Source organism: Maniola jurtina, chromosome 16, assembly GCF_905333055.1.
Source record: "Maniola jurtina chromosome 16, ilManJurt1.1, whole genome shotgun sequence".
Taxonomy (NCBI): Eukaryota; Metazoa; Arthropoda; class Insecta; order Lepidoptera; family Nymphalidae; genus Maniola; species Maniola jurtina.
The window spans coordinates 10,652,494-10,670,330 of NC_060044.1; the positions used below are offsets into that span (position 1 = coordinate 10,652,494).

The following is a 17,837-nucleotide window of genomic DNA, read 5'->3' on the forward strand; positions in this document are numbered from 1 at the left end:
AAGTGATGTTGTTATTATGTTTGATTGATTTGTCTGTTTTCTGTGCATCGATAGATATATCAACAGATAGACGATTTGAATGCGTTTTTGTTTATTTTACCGAACAAGGTCTCGTTGGATCAGATATATTAGGTACAGAAATCCTGAAGACTTCATCAGAGGTCTTCGCTGACATCGGATCTATCACGCCTTTTACGTTGGGCTTCATAATTCTGAGGTTATTCGCATTTTAAGCACCTAAGTACTGGCGCACTACTAGTAGGTACTGGAAAATGCATCTGTTGTGTGTCTTGCACCATTATGTTTTGTTTTTTAAGGACTGAGGCCTTGCGGCGATGTGCGATCACCTTTATTAAGTTCATTAGCTGCTCGTACGGGCTGACAGTTTTGCGGGATCGATCTCTATAAATCTTTGAGACTGACGTTGGAATGTACGTTAGTTTTCCGCTTAAATCGGATACGGATTGTAATCCAGATTTAGGCATGTAACTAAGCCTTCTACCAGACTATTGATCCGTGTTTTTTTTGGATTTTTGATAGATATGCTGAAAAAATTGCACAAAGTGTGGTGATCAATTAATTTTTAAAATTATTTTAATCAATGCTAATTATTGTTAATAATAATATTATCTATAATTTTAGGTTAAAAACAAGTTTATTGGTTATCCAAATAAGTTTATTGTGCATCAATTTGAATAATCTATTTTGATACATAGTAAAAATATTTTTGTACGCCTAACGCAACGGTATGAAAAATAACTTATAAAAATTTGTCTCGTCAGCAATAAAATAATTGACTTTGATTTTTTGGCCTTGTAGAATCTAGTATTGCAAAAGTTTCTGTGAGATGTTTACTGCGATTTCTTTACCTTTTAATCATCTAACAACAAAATAGATTTTATTTAAATTAGTATAATGCATAAAATTTAAGTTCTCACCTTACTCTACCACTAATTCAACATGACTTTATTATGTGACCTAATATTGAAAATGCTTTAAATTTTAAAACTCCTTCATTTAATAAACAAAACACCATAAAAGCTCTTGAAAAACGAAGTCAGTCAAATATTAAGATGAACGCAGAAAATATAATATTAATGCTTATTTTTCATTCATTTCTGTTTCCAGAGTCATTTTTAATTGCACAAATGGAACTGCGAGGCTTTTAAAGTCTTAGTTAATATGGAATTGAACCAGGCTTGTTTAAAATGAATAAAGTAGCTACACCATGTTATTACGAATTATATTAAATCATCATCATTATCATTCATTTAATTTTGTGTTTATAATACGATTTTGGAAATCAGAGAAAATGTTAGTTAGTTTTAGAAAATCCATCAAAATCATTAATCTAAAAAATATTTATTCAATTATCTACAAATAAAATAAAATATAATATGTATATTAATTATCGAACTTTGTTGGACTAAACTTGACACATCGATATTTTAACAAGTGTAAATTAAAAATTTATAACACCCCCGACAAGTGAAGGTTACAGTAACTAGAAAATAGCTGATAACTTTCAAACGGCTGAACCGATTTTCTTGGATTATAGCTAAGAACACTCTCGATCAAGCCACCTTTCAAACAAAAAAAACTAAATTAAAATCGGTTCATTCGTTTAGGCGCTACGATGCCACAGACAGATACACAGATACACACGTCAAACTTATAACACCCCTCTTTTTGGGTCGGGGGTTAAAAACGATGCTGAAATCAAGTTTCAGAATTGAATTAACTCCTGAAAATGCACTTATCTCTAGAGTCTAGACAGATAAATTCTCGCACTGGTGACATGAATTGATGATCGCAATTATATGGAACAATTTTGTACAATATACCCCAGCGTTTAACCCATCTGTTTGCGAGTTTTTCACATATTATTAGTCAGTCCATTAGTTCGAATGGACCGGCAGTTTTTGCACGCCCTACCGGTCTCTATAAATCTTTGTAAGTGCCTCGTTAGTTGCTGCGCGATTCAGATTCTGTTTCTGATACAGTTTTTAGGCCTTTAGAGCCTGTGGTACTCTTTCACATGATTCAAAGCCTCCTCCACATTCTCCAATTTTGTCTATTGGCCGCAGCACGTAACTATTTTTTGCTGCTATTTCCATTATGTCGTCAGCGCATTTTTTTCTCTGCCTTTGTCTTTTGGTCTCTGCTATTTGGTTGTTTCTCAATAAGTCTTTATTTAAATCTTTTTCATTCTAAGAGGAGACCCGTGTTCAGTAGTATGCCGGCATGACGAATTGAATTAATCGTAACTCGTAATTTGAAATAATTTAAGAACATGAACATATTGCACGGGAAAAATACGGAAAAGTAGCGTTGAAGAACGATGTACCTAACGGATAGAATAATTAGAGAAAAATCGTAGAGTAGGCCAAGTACCACAAGGGCGTAGGCTTGCAACGCCAAAGGATGTAGGTGCCTTAGTTAAAGGTGTAGATACTTGAGGCTACTTTATGTTGCGATTCGTAGATTTTGGTCTCATTAACTTACGAGTAGCATAAGATATACATACTTACCTATAAAATTATTTCGTTTTAACTAACGAAGTAGTGTTCCTTTCTGTACGTTTGTGTACATAAAACGATCTCATATTTTTCAGTAACATTTCAAATAATTTTTAAGGAAATATTGTATGTTTTGCGTTTCGTGGAACTTATTTTAAAACAGAAATGTTGGTCTCATTAAGTCTTAAGAAAATTTAATGTTTAGTTACTAGTTGCTGGTAGCTTTAGCTTAGATTTAGTTAGTTAGTACTTAGCTTGTTCTTAACTATGTAATTTCCTTGCACAGTTTTGAAGGCTTATAGAAATTAATGTCAAATATTGGTTAAGCAAAAATCGTAATTCAGTGGGTAGGTCCAGAAAGATTTCAGTGTAGATTTTCAATGCACTGAACCAGAATGATACTGGCTATAATTTTTTGAAAATAATTAAATATGTCCCAGTCATGTATTTTAGGGTTCCGTACACAAAGGGTAAAAACGGAGCCATATTAATGTCTGCTGATCACTCTGCTGTCTGTCTGTCTGACTATCTAGCCATCCGTCCATCTGTCTGTCCGTCTGTCAGCCTGTCTGTCTGTCTCTTTGTCTATCTGAATGCCTATCTATCTATCCGCGTGTCACAGGTCTCTAGCTCGCTAGGTTAAATTATTACTTGTTTTATTATTACTCGAATGAAGCTAGTTTTAGTGCTGCTAATTTAGTTTAACTTTAGTGTGCTACAGCCAATTTAGCACCATCGTGTATCCAGCTAGTGACACCAGCTTCATTGGCTTACGCATGCATTAGCATACAATTACTAGACTGATATAGTACGCCACGTGGTTGTAAATTGGAACTCTAACATTTACTTATTAGCATACCAATTTACTCCTAACGTTAATAAATTTCGTGTGAAAATGCTTTTAAGTACATCTATACCATTAGAATCCTATCCAGATCTGGTTTGGCAATTTCGTTTAGAATCATGTGAATAGCGTTATGGAATAAATACATATGCAATATGTCCGATGTCCATTCCTGTCCAGATTTGCAATTCTTCGATTGCAATCATGTGGTGACCATAAAAAATAATGACTTTAGACAGAGGTTTCGTAGTTAAAAAAATATTTGAAAAATACTGAAAGTTTAGGTTAAAGTTAAAAATAATTAGGCTGTTATTAGCGCAGATAACCAGTAAGTATTACTGTCATTAATTATGTTGAGTAGGTACCTTCTTCACTGGCGGGGAAAAAGTTTGGTAAATGTGCACTAAAGAAAATGCTCGGGAAATGTAAATACCATATTTATGAAAAATTTAATGTAGGTCAACATAGTAAATCAGTTTCGACATCTAAGGAAGAAAACGAAATGTAAGTAAGAATATTTCCTTGCAGCTGCGGCGTTGCCTAAATGTCGTCTTTTGATAACTACACTCCCCATTTGAGAGCGAAAAATTCTTTTGGAAAAGATATTTTTCAAACATTATAACGAACGACAAGATTGTACATGACTTTAGTGTACAAAATGTCTTTACTCTTTGGGAAGAAGTTACCATATATTCAAAAATATCTTTTATTTCGGGTCGTACCTACACAAACTGTAACGAAACTTTCATTGCTTACAACGGAAAACGAAGTAGCATCATCGCCTATTTATTTTCCAGGAACAATCTTTGGTAGCTGTATAAAAATTAAAAAAATATTATTTCTATTACCCGTATCAAAATTTGTCAATCTTTGATTTTTAAGCCAATAAAGAAAATAATCCCTTGTATCTAATCCAAGTTTTTACAGTTTTCATTAGCTTAGAATTTTAGTTCTGTAGTTATCATTTCAACACATGCGTAGATGATTTTAAATTCAATGGGTAGGTATTAATAATTCAATAGAAAGAAGAAAATTTATAAATGGGTTATAAATAAAAAACGGTTAACGGTTAACTGTAAACAAAAAATGTTTCTGCAAATAAAAATCTTGTATCTTGTATTGTATCTTGTATCTTAAAATTTGAAAAAATCCTACCTAGTTATTTATTAAAAAGTTTCTAAATAATAATAGAATTAAGCTAAGATTCCGTATAAAAATTATTAATTTGAATTTGCGCATCAACTGTCAAGTGTTGAAGTTGTCCGTGAAAAATGACGTCATTCATCAACTTTTTAGCTATAATTTGCTGCCTGCTGTTCATTTTTCTCAATTCTGCTGCAACACTTTGGCCAAATATGTCGAATTCATCTATGTTATGGTCTAATTTTCTTGCGATATAATTAAAGGTCTCGTTTGGATTGTTATTTCGTATGTTCTGTTCTAAGGGCTGATTCGTTTCCATTGGTTTCTTAGATGTAGAGGTGGATGGTGACCCCCATGTTTCGTGGAGTGGATTTGCAGTAGTCAATGAAAGATTTGATGTCTGAAATACAAGCTACTTTTAAACAATAACAAAAATCTTTCTATTTCTTAACGAGCTCTCGGCCTATACCGTGGTTTTTTGTCGAATTTAATATGACAAATGCAATCTCTGATTGGTCAATACTCTCTCTAATATAATATATTGTTGCGACAATCCATACTAATATTGCTATAAATGCTAAAGTGTGTCTGTCTGTCTGTCCGTCTGTCTGTCTGTCTGCTACGTTTTCACGGCCTAACCGCTGAACCGATTTTAATGAAATTTGGTACAGACTTGGGATACATCCCGGGGAACGACATAGGCTACTTTTTATCCAGGAAAATCAAAGAGTTCCTACGGGATTTTAAAAAACCGAAATCCACGCGGGTGAAACCGCGGGCATCCTCTAGTAATACCATAAATTCACCCAATCAAAACAATCGAGATTATAATAATGATTGATGCAGTTTTTCTGGAATCAATCAGCTGGTTTCCTAGAAATAGGTGTCTTCGTATACCAGCAATTACGGAGTCAAAAAATGCATACCTACCTTTTGTTTATTCTTATTAAGGCAGTGAAGAATTAAAGACAAATTTTATTTAAGAATGTAATAAAATTGTATAACTTACAATGGATTTTACAGATTCATTGTCATCATCATCGCTTGGCTGTATTTTTACTTCAATTTCATCAAAATTAATGGAATTTTCAGAAATATTGTCATTCTTGAACTTCTCAGATAATCGGTCATCTTCGTCAACATTGGTCGTTTCAAATGTTTCTGAAAATATAATACTTATACTTAGTTAAGTTAGTTAACATGGTAGTAAGTAGTTTAAAATCTAAGTGACAAGCGTAGATCGATGTACACAAGTGTACAACTAGTTACATATGGTAGCACCATGCTTGTGAAATGTAACACAAAATAGGGTATTGGCTGAATCCACACCTGATCTTTTCACCCATCACTCATCACTTAATCAACATCTTATAAAACACGAGTACCTTACCAGCGCCTTACTTCACAGCGCTACTACCGACATAATCGGATCGGACGTAATCAGGCACAGGATATGGTATGATTGAAATAAGCATCCAAACGACCAGAAGAAAGCAATTGTGATTGCCAAACAAATCAACTGTGGACCCACCATTGAATGATACTCTAAAACTACTAGTTTAAACCGAACCGTAAAAACTGTGCAACCGAGCAAAGCCGAAGGCTGTCTCTAGTAATTAACTACAAACATAATCATCACCTTCCATTTGTGTGTTCAGAAACTCAAGCTCTTTGTAATACCACAATTTCGGTACATAGAATTCTTTCGGACTGGTGGCTTTTAGAAGACTTCCAGCCACTTTCCTTCTTTCTTTTCTATGCGAGGCTCGCATTGACTGGATCTTCTTTTTTATTTCATCGATCGTAATATTTGGCTCGGCTGCCTTTGAAAATTTCAGTAGTCGGTTGTAGGCCTTCATCCTTGACTTCTTGTTTTTGTACTCTGGGTGGAGAATGTTCCATAGACAAGAGTTCTTCCGAAATTCCTCTATGAATTTGGAGATGAATTGTTTGCTATGTAGTCGGAGATCCATTCCTGAAGTTCCTATCTAAAATTAAAATATTTAATTAACCAATTTAAGAGTAAGTACCTAGGTACCTACTTTCTAAGGTCGCTACAAGAGTCCGTAACGTCGTACAAGATATAACACTACGTACTTAGGTAGGTATTTTTAATTTGTATAGCAGCCATTTTGAAAATCGCCATCTTGGTTTTTTGTTATTTGTTCTTATTAGAACGGCAATAGAAATAAACACACTGTGAAATTTTCAATCCTCTACATAATATGGTTCATGAGATACAGTCTGTTGACAGACAGACATATGGACAGCGTAGGTTTAGTAATAGGGTTCCGTTGACACCCTTTGGGTAGGAAACCCTGAAAATCATAACTGTTAAAGGTTAACGTAATGCTTGATACTCACTACAGAATGGGTCATGGAAAATGTCCTACACTATAGAAACAACACTATATTCAGAATAATTTAAATAACAATTATTAAGATAAGTATATAAATGTACGTCCACTCACGTTAATTTCACATTTCGCAATGGCGGATTGGCTCGCGTTGGTTTATCGACCCGCGGTCTTGTGTGAGCTTATGGCTCGCTCCCACAAACAAGAATGTGTGGGCAGCGCGTTCGAAAATCAATCTTATTTTGTAGTGATTAAGGTATAAGTGAAACGTTCTGTGAAACTGTAGTTGTACGTGAACATTTACTAGGTCGGATGCGACTCGTCGCGCAGTAGCGACGACTTCAATATTGTGGTTTTGTTCAAAGGTTTTGTTATTTGGGCGTGTTTTTTATTTAATAGTAAGGTTCATGATGGTACGGAACCTTCGTGTGTGAGTCTGACTCGCACTTGATTGATTTTCATGTAGTTGCGACCAACAATCTGTCAAGGAAACAAGAGTTTTTAACCCCCGACCCAAAAAGAGGGGTGTTATAAGTTTGACGTGTGTATCTGAGGAACTGTGTATCTGTGTATCTGTCTGTGGCATCGTAGCTCCTAAACTAATGAACCGATTTAAATTTAGTTTTTTTTTGTTTGCAAGGTGGCTTGATCGAGAGTGTTCTTAGCTATAATCCAAGAAAAGCAGTTCAGCCGTTTGAAAGTTATCAGCTCTTTTATAGTTTTCTTATAGAGGTTTTTGTGTCGAGGGTTTAGATGTTTTGTATGCCTAAATAAACATCATAGGAGCTACGACTATCAATATCTCTATGAATACTAATTAATTAAGATGAGACAACAGATAGGGACTTCTCTACACAATAAAGCTAAATACGCGTAGTTTTATTTAGATTTTCAATTATTGCGCTCACAACAAAACGCTATGCGACGCAAATATTCTCACAATTTCCGATTTCATTATCGTTGATTGCTTCTGCGCTCGGGCGAATAAATTTGCCTATTTTGAATAAATTCCGCTCTTCCTATTCAAATCCACATTTTATAACGAGATATTCATACTTAATAAATAGCTGATAATAATCTTGATTCGTATTATTGTTTATTTAGGTGATATCGAGCAAACCTTACGGCATATAATATTGTGTCCAAGGCCATACTATACTAGATGTCTTCAATGTTGTGCATAATATTATATAGCAGCGAAATAAGTAGGAAGTCGGTTAAAAAATAAGTAATTACTTCGTATTTATATAAATGTAGAAACGATTTTTAACCGACTGCAAAAAAAGGAGGAAGTACTCTATTCGACTGTACTTAAATGTTTTTTTTTGTGTTTGTATGAGGTGCCAATGTGGAGTCATTAAAAATATGAAGAGCAGAAGGTTCGTGCGGCTAATTAGCACCGGCTTCAAAAAAAAATTGGTATACAAGTACTTTAACTCTTTTATACATAATATTATATTCGGTAATAAACATGTAATAAATTAAAATATATTTTACTTTTTACGTTAATGAAGTCGATATTTTTTGATTTGTTTACCATTTTACGGATGGATTTTGGGAAATTTCAAAGGGTTCTTTCAGGAACAAAACGCAGGCGAAGTCGCGGAAATGGCTAGCTTTAGATTATATGTATAACAATTGTCAATTTCGGCAATCTAGCGTTAATTATTTTCCAATAAAGAAAATGAGCAACAAATTTCGCGTAAAATGTAATTGGTTGCGAGTTGGCCCATTTATATGTAATTTATTGAGCACCATTAGCTACTATAGAATTCTTGTAATAACATTGTTAATAGTTTATTCAAAATGTACCTGTATAATGCATAAATTTTGAGATTTCACTTGCCATTTTAGTGCATGTGTCAATCACCATGTCAAAAGTACGTTTCATCGTTAAATCTATACTAATAAATAAAATTGGAGTGTCTGTCTGTAATTTCGAAATAAGTACCTCATATTAAGCTCATATGGTTATTTGAACGATACCAACACAGAATAACACGTTTTTAAAATTTTTGTTTGTCTGTCTGTCTGTCTGTCTGTCTGTCTGTCTGTCTGTCTGTCTGTCTGTCTGTCTGTCTGTCTGTCTGTCTGTCTGTCTGTCTGTCTGTCTGTTTGAAAAGGCTAATCTCCGGAACGGCTGAACCGATTTTGACGGGATTTTCACAGACAAGTTGAGGATTGACCAGGGCGTAACATAGGCTACTTTTTTAACAGACTTTCAAAAAGGGAGTTGTGTTTTTCTACCTATGTACACCGAAATCTCCGAGATTTCTGAACCGATTTGCGTAATTTTTTTTTAATCGATATAGAAACTTTGCGACATTGTTTCATAAAAAACTTGGAGTCCAACTCCTCAATCCTGATGCTGCAGGGGATCTGACTAATCCACGCGGGCGAAGCTGCGGGCATCAGCTAGTTAAGCACTAAAATCGTACTTTTAACATCACAGTTGACACAGAGTGTCGAATGTTGAGAGAATTGCGAGTGAGATCTCAAAATGTATGCACTATATGCACACTAGTGGTTACAGACGTCACGGGCACGCAGCTCTAACTTTTCGGAGTTACGAGTATATGCGTTTTAAGCAATTAAATATCAATTATGCTCAAACAGTGAAGGAAAATATCATGAGGAATGCCTGCATGCCTGAGAATTCTCAAAGGTTTGTAAAGTAGGTATGTAACTCCGTGGTATATTCTGTCTTTTTGCTAAATTATATCTAAAGCCACCAAGAAAAAGCCGTGCTCAAAGTCAAAACCGCTCCTGGGTACAAAAGGAAATTTTTCCCCGAAAAGAAAATGGAGTAAAACCGGAAAATCTATGAGTAGAACTTATCTATTAAAGTACGCGTCGAATTGAATAAAAACCACTTATATTCGTTTGACACTCGAATAGATAGGGAGCTGATGGCAAAAAAAATATAAATCATTAGCTCGTATGCCATGAGTTAATAATTGAATTTCATTGTGGTAAAAGTAAAATAATTTGCCTGAGGTGGTCAGTATATCAGAATTTCAAGGATTTTACATCTGACAGACAGGGCGCGTTTAGAACCCTCGTAGCTATCCTAGTTATTACCAATTCTAATATTGACAATCAAAAATTATACAATGGCACCCAATTTGATTAAATGATTTGAGTTTTATTTTTAATACAGACTAAAAAAAACTAAATAAGTAAATACCAGGCACGAGCAAATGATTTAGGACAGCTTTTCATTTTCAAATGAAAACGAATAACTGAAATCTGCGATACCTGATTTTACACCTAGCTTACTCTGTGTACAAACTTTAAAATTCTCCTCATCAACCCATGCGCCGGCCCACTACTGAACACGGATCTCCTCTTAAAGTTCTATTATGTCTGTCAATCCCAATGACGAGCGAATTATAGCGAAATTGCCACCATCTCCAGCTAGGAAAAGTATATGTAATAAGTAAGTTCTTTTAGACGAGAAGAAAATATTCTCTAGAGGTTAATTTGAACATGTCAGTGTGCTTTGTCGGATGAACTGTCGGCTGTCGGGCGGCACAGTGTCAACAGTTGGGACTTTCACCCTCGTCAACGTGTCAACTAACGTGCGAACCGGGTGATTCCGAGCAAAAGCTATTTAACATTTAAGAAGTCGCAAATAAATATTGGGTGATAAGCGATAACTGATAGCCTAGTGGTTAAGATTTCGGCATTCGAGACGTCTTGATTCCGGGCACGCACCTATGTTAACCTTTCGGAGTTATGTGCGTTTTCTATGGTTTTAAGCAATTAAATATCACTTGCTTTAACCACTGAATGCTTAATAGTACTTTCTAGATACAAAAATTAAGACGTTTAAATAAATAGCGACTCTAGTAACTCAGAAATAAAGTGCAATTCAGCTCGCACAAAGCTGCGGCCTGTTATTGAAAATTTGCCTCCCTTTTCTGTTGCGTAAATACTTCTCTCTCTCTCTCTTTGTTATGAGATAAGACTTGCGTGGGAGCCGTGGAAGGGGAAATCGCCATCGGTAGGTATATTTCTCGTACCACGTGACCAAGTGAGCCCGGCCTGCTTTAGAGGTTTAGAAAATATCGTGAGGAATTTAATTGTAGAAGAGTTCTCCATAATGTTATCAAAGACGCTGGAAGCCTGCCGATTCACACTTGACTAGTGCGGTTAGCTATGGCCTAAAGTCTACACACTGAGCAACCTACGTCAGTTACTCTGATTCTCCTACAGACCTCCTAATTTCTGGCTTGGTTCATAGCTCTCTCCATCACCCGCTGAGTGACTGAGCAAAAAACGAGACAATTTCTTAATCATATCTAGGTCATAATAGGCGGTACTCTCAAATAAAAACCTTTGACAAGAAAATCCTGTTATAAACGGACACTTTTTATGTCAGATTTTGTATCCGTCACAAACGTGGCAATTGGCATACTTTATCTAGACTTTTCTTGTAAGGTGGTTGTAAATGTCACGACACACTAGTGTAAATTATGTCGCCAAAAGTCCTGCTGAATATGCTTGCAATTTTTTTTAAAGTTAGGCTTATGGGAACATCTACTGAATTTACACTATACGTTTGGCATAACGCATTTTTCGACGGGCGATTGTTTCGGCGAAAATACACTCAATATTTTGTGTGACAAACGGCACATCAAAACACTTAACGCAGCACAAAGTGTTCGTTACGGTATATCCGCTCATCATACTTCACACTTCACACTAATAATAAAAAGGCGAAAGTTTGTGTGTATGTGTGTGTGTGTGCGTGTGTGCGTGCGCGCATGTGTGTGTGTGAGTGTGTGTGTGTGTGTGTGTGTATGTTTGTTACTCCTCCTTAGTTGTAGCAAAAACTACTGGACGGATTTGGCAGAAAGGAATCGAGATAGATAATATCCTGGTTTAGCACATAGGCTACTCTTTATCCTGGAAAATCAAAAAGTTCCAACGGGATTTCAAAAACCTAAATCCACGCGGGCGAAGTAGCGCGCATCGGCTAGTTCCCACTAATATCGATGCCATCATGCTCCGTCATGTAGTGCCCTGAAAAAGACATTGCGTAAGTTCCGTCGCGTATTTTTCAGCGCGTTTTTTACAAAAGGTGAGTGAGTAACGCGACCGAAAATTCAGCCCCTGAACTTTCGGCGTACCTTAGAGCATTTCGGCAATGTTGTTAGAGTTTGATCATAGTTTGATGTTAATTTAGTGTATAACGAGGGGCTGGCATAAGTCACCTATGATAATAATATGTCTTAAAGAAAAATCAATCAGATTAAAAAGAAACTTTCGGCGACGTAATTAACGCATGTGTGTCGTGACACTAACTAGCATTGCATCTAGCTATGCTAGGTTGGCACGGTTCAAATCTTAGGTCTTTTGGAGGCATGCCAAAGTATTTACCCGGGCGGGCGTTACACCAAAGGCAAGTTTAGCCAAGAAATTGACCCCTGATCCGCATAGCCACCTTGTAAATATACCGTATGTTTGCACAGATTTTAGTTTTGAGAAAGGTTTTCTTTGAAACTTTTCAGCTTATCTCGTGAATGGCTTGAGTTTGTTGTTCTACGTGGGAAAGTTCTCGGGGTTTTTGAGCTAATTCAAGCTAAGTCGAGTTTATGAATGTAGAGCTCATACTTGCTCTGGTCTTTGATGCAATTACATACATAGTGCAAATATTCATTCACCCTGCCCAGGAAGGATAGACAGTTACACTTTACCGAATAAATAGGTATGTCCTAAGGTGGCTATTTTTGTGTGGGCAAACGGAATAAGCCAATTTATGTTTGGTAACTCAGATAGATATGTAGATAGTTAACTATTTTTAACTGCCAACCCAAAAAAGAGGGGTGTTATAAGTTTGACGTGTGTATCTGTGTATCTGTCTGTGGCATAGTGCTCCTAAACGAATGGACCGATTTTATTTAGTTTTTTTTTGTTTGAAAGGTGGCTTGATCGAGAGTGTTCTAAGATATAATCGAAAAAAAATTGGTTCAGCCGTTTGAAAGTTATCTGCTCATTTGTAGTTTTCTTATAGAGGTTTTTGTGTCGGGGGTTTTTTAAATTTTAAGTTATATTAAACACAAAATACAGAGAATATAAAAAAATGTTAACATAAAACTACATATACTATACGTGATAGGTTTATGTAAACTTGTTATGGTTAAAAATAACAAAAAAAATGGAATCGTGCAATGGTTTCGACTGGAATTCGGAGATAGATTTATGGCTGTTGACCATAAAAATATCCATCCAAACTAGATGAACGGTTGCCGCAATAAAAGAGATGTTAGAAATGCAAAAGCGAAATACCACTGTGTGATATATTGCAAACCAAAATAATATTTATGAGGTCCACAAATTTGACCGACCATGACAAATTTTTTTTTACTCATAGCCTATTGGAACTCGCCATAAAATAGGTATTGTCGGTCCCTTGCTATGTTTTTTAGTTGGTAAGAGTCCGACATAACCACTATTGCTCCGCCGTGGCTGGCATGGACCTATCCATGATGGATTTTCTTAGTTTGAGTTGTTATCAAAAAAGACGCTGCACCACGGCTCTGCTTTATCCTAGCGGTGTGCATTATACCCTAAGATTTTCTTAACCACAATTGAGAAATAAAAGATAAATGGCTCACGGTTAACTTCAGCCCACTATCGTCTAGATATAATGGCCAGCCATTTTGTTGGCCGCTTGCCAGAATGGTAGTAGTGTTGTTATGGACTAATAAATGAAGCGTTATTCATAACGCCCGGACAAAATTAATATGTAGTGACCAGGACGAGCGCGAGCGGGCTTTGATAAATTATGGTCATGTGTGCAAGCGCTCTTATGATCAACTTACCATGCATAACTGCTCTATTTTTGTTTGCCAGTACAGTTATTCAATTCATACGAATACTACAGCGTAAATACTTAACAGTGAACACCCTTGACATTTTGAGGACGAGCTAGCTTTAAGCTACAGCCGCACTTGTGCGTCATGAATGCGGGATGCGGGACACCATGCGGAAGCAGTTTCGACGCGAATCTATACGTGCACGTGGAGGTGTAGTGGTCACGTAGGTGTGCATGTGACGGCTGACGTTCCCGTTTCGTAGTCGCTTTGGTCGCGCAAGTTTGGATGATACTTTATCTGCCATCGAAGGTTTAGGTAATCGAAAGGCCAGTAAGACGTTTATTTTGATTATTTGGGAGTACTGTAGAGAACTCTAAGGCTTGCAGGTTTCCTTCACTGTTAAAGCAAGTGATATATTAATTGCTTAATACTTACCGATTCTATATATTTTCCTAATTCTGTGGTCGTACCTATCTATGAGGAGACAAAAAATCTAACACCCGGGCTTTGGTCTTTGTCCGTTAATATTAGTGTCTAGGTTTAGTACCAGATTTAGCGTTCAGGTATTCGATTGGATTTTGGCCGTTCGCCAGGTTGGGCGGATGTGCCTAGGCTAGGAAACCGGGATTAAGTTTTGTTGAGGCGAGGCGGTGAGTCTTATTTATTTTAGGGTACGAAATTCAATAATACCAACACATGTGTAATCTGATGAGCCCTCTGGTGTTGCGGTGATAATATGTTTCTCATGAGTAAGAGTATTTGGATTATATTCTTATCACTAATATTATGTAGAATAGGCAAAGTATGTCATAGGCAATGTACTTACCTAATAAATAAAATTATATGGGGTATAACAAATTTGCCTACCTATATTATAAATGCGAAAGTCTGTCTGTTTGTTGGTTTATTGGTTTGTCGGATCTTTGGCATGGACGTAGTTAAAGACCTGGAGAATGACTTAGAATACTTTTCATCGTGGAACATCAAAGATCTTCTACGGGATTTTTCAAAAACCTAAATCTTGCGGATGAAGTCGCACACATCAGCAGTCAAAGTGAATTTCAGTGGTGATCGCTGTGGTCTTATTTGAGTGGGAGGTGTTAGGTTTGATTTCCGGCAGCATCAGGACTTGTCTGGTCAGGTAGAATACTTCAGCCGTGGCTAGCCGTGCCGCCAAGCGATTTAGCGTTACGGTACGATGCCGCACTTAAAACCTATCAGGGCTTTTTATGTTTGCTTAGCCCGCCTTCATCATCACTTACCACCAGGTGAGATCACAGTCAAGAGCTAATTTGTATCGGAATAAAAAAGGTGTAGGTAATTTTTGGGACATGCATGACGCCGACTTCTTTTAAAATACATTTCTACTAGTAAGCAAGTAAGTAGGTATATTCTTTTAGCTCTTTAGAGGTGTAACTAAAACCTACCTAATAATTTACAAAGTCCGCCCAACGAGGTATTTCCTTACAAGTTGAAAAGTGGCACGCGAGGTGATAAATGAGCTTTGAATGACAATACTTTTTTCTAAAGCATTTTTAACCTATTTCTATTCAAGGACTTGCTAAGTGTGTCACTATGAAAAGTTTTACAGCGTAGTACTTGCCTACTCAGTTGGTATTATGTAATTTTTTAGTAGGAAAAAGGTTGGAAGATAATAGAATAGAACAGATTTTTATTCAAATAAATTTTTACAAGTGCTTTTGAATCGTCAAAATAATCTACCACTGCACTGGTTTGAAATGCTGCTCCTACCGAGAAGAACCAGCAAGAAACTCGGCGGTTGCTCTTTTCAAGTGTTCGATTTACAATAACATGCACTATATCATCATCTCGTTGGTCCGACGACATCACCAAGCTTGAGGGAAAATCTTGGAGGCTCACCCAATACCGAGAAGAATGGCGTTCATGTGAGAAGACCTATACCCAACAATGGATAAATAAATGCTAACAAAGAAGAAAAAAGAAGGATTTTTCAGGTCTTTGTTTGAAATGCTCTTAGTAAAAAAAATTGTTATTTCCATCCTACTATCTAACAAAACGTGGATGGCCTAGTAGTTAAGACATCGTCGGTCTCCTATTCGGGGGGGGGGGGTCAGGGGTGCAATCCTGAGCACGGACCTCTAACTTAATAATATCACTTGCTTTAGATAACGGCGAAAGAAAATGTCGTGAAAAGTTCCTGAGCACACTCTCCGAAATATATCCTACTAGATTATGCCCGCGACTTCGTCCGCGTGGATTTAGGTTTTTAAAGATCCCATAGGAACTGTTTGATTTTCCGGGATAAAAAGTTGCCTATGTCATTTATAGGGACGCAAGCTACCTCAGTACCAAATTTCATACAAATCGGTTAAGCGGATGGGTTTTTGGGATTCCCGTAGGGACTCTTTGATTTTCCGGGATAAAGAGTAGCCTATGTCTGTTCCCGGGATATAAGCTAACTCTGTACTAAATTTCGTCAGAATCGGTTAAACTATTGGGCTGTGAAAAGGTAGCAGACAGACCGGCAGACAGACAGACAGACAGACAGATAGACAGACACACTTTCGCATTTATAATATTAGTATGGATAGTATGGATAAAACACCGATATGCCGGCTTACCTTACGGCAGTAATCAAGACTTTATATATATATCTAGGTGATTCCCGCGAATTCGTTAGCGTGGATTTAGTTTTTGAAAAATCCCGTAGGAACTGTTTGATTTTCCGGGTAAAAATTGCCTATTACAATTTCCGAATTTCATTTAAATCGGTTAAACGCATATGCCTTTAAGAATCCGATGGAAACTCTTTGATTTTCGGGATAAAAAGTGGCCTATATCCGTCCCCGGGATGTAAGCTAATTCTGTACCCACCAAAACTATTGTGCCGTGAAAAGCTAGCAGACGGACAAACAGACAGACACACTTTCGCATTAATTATAATTTTAAGTATGGATTTAACAATACCAAGTTATGAACGTCGGAAAACCTAAAAAAATTGGAAAAGCACCAATGTAGAAGGGAGAGATAACCGATATTTCAAAGACTTCTATTAACAATGTTCTTCAAAAGTCGTTCCGACGACCGTTTTGGGACTATAGTCTGGTAAAATAATACTTTTTTTGACTGCTAAGAATAAAGGAGTAGGTATCCGAGTCCCGACCCTTTATATTTCGTAAGCCAGTAAAAGGATTCTCGCACACAATAAGGATAAGGCGGCATCAATGAAAATTGGGTTGCCTTTTTTGTTTTTATGCACAAATTATTTCTTTTTACTATTTTGATACTTTTTTACCCGAAATATTTTATTGTTTTCATCTAAGTATACAAAATGTGAGGCCTATGTCTATGTATACCTATAGTCCGCGAAAAGTTGAGATGGCAACCGTTGTGGGGACGCCCCGCACACCCGCACATCCCCCGCGCTAATCCGCTGCGGGTGAGCGCGGGTGACGTACGCCTCATACCCCGATTGCCATCTCAACCTGTCGCGTAGGTACTATACCTACGTAGGCGGGATTTTGATAAACCTAGAATGATATCCAGGATGAATTCACGGACATCATCTATTTGGTGCAGAGATGGGTTTACATCACGGAAGTGGATGTAGGCAACTTTTATACCGATGAAAATCAATGAGTTCCCAGAAGGTTTGTAAAAATCTAAGCCCACCCGAGTTAAGTCGCGGGAATCATCTAGTCTTTTTGTATTTAGCTTAACATTGCAAAACAAAGGAAACCAAATAAGCTGCAGGATTGGATTATTCGGATTTTCCGCCGTATCTAGTTTAGAAAAAACTAATAACAAAAGCTCGGAGTAATCCCTGAAAATTGCTTGATAAAAAGCCGTGTCCATAAATTGCGGATACCGCCCGCCGAGCCAAATTGGAGGCGGTCCAGACATAACGTCCTTACCTACTTCTAAATAATCATCATTTGTGAGCGTTTAGTTACACAACACTTTGTGATAATCCAAATATATAAAAGGAAAAGCTTACTGACTGACTGACTGATCTATCGACGCACAGCTCAAACTACTGGACGGATCGGGCTTCCTTGGCATGTTGATAGCTAATATGATGAAATCGCGGGCATAAGCTAGTTACATAATATACAGCGTGTTTGATAAATCATCATCATCATCACGATCAATCCATGCGTTAAAGGTT

The 17,837-nt window shown here is 36.8% G+C and overlaps 1 protein-coding gene across 1 annotated transcript; it reads right to left on the reverse strand.

Annotated features, from left to right (window-relative positions):
- Window positions 1–4,537: 4,537 nt before the first annotated feature.
- On the reverse strand, window positions 4,538–6,987 carry LOC123873022. Its single transcript, XM_045917676.1, has 4 exons — window positions 6,871–6,987; window positions 6,146–6,494; window positions 5,516–5,667; window positions 4,538–4,906 (listed from the first exon to the last, which is right to left on the reverse strand). Exons 1-4 carry the CDS (start codon window positions 6,883–6,885, stop codon window positions 4,562–4,564), a joined length of 861 nt encoding a protein of 286 aa, XP_045773632.1. The 5' UTR covers window positions 6,886–6,987; the 3' UTR covers window positions 4,538–4,561.
- Window positions 6,988–17,837: the final 10,850 nt, after the last annotated feature.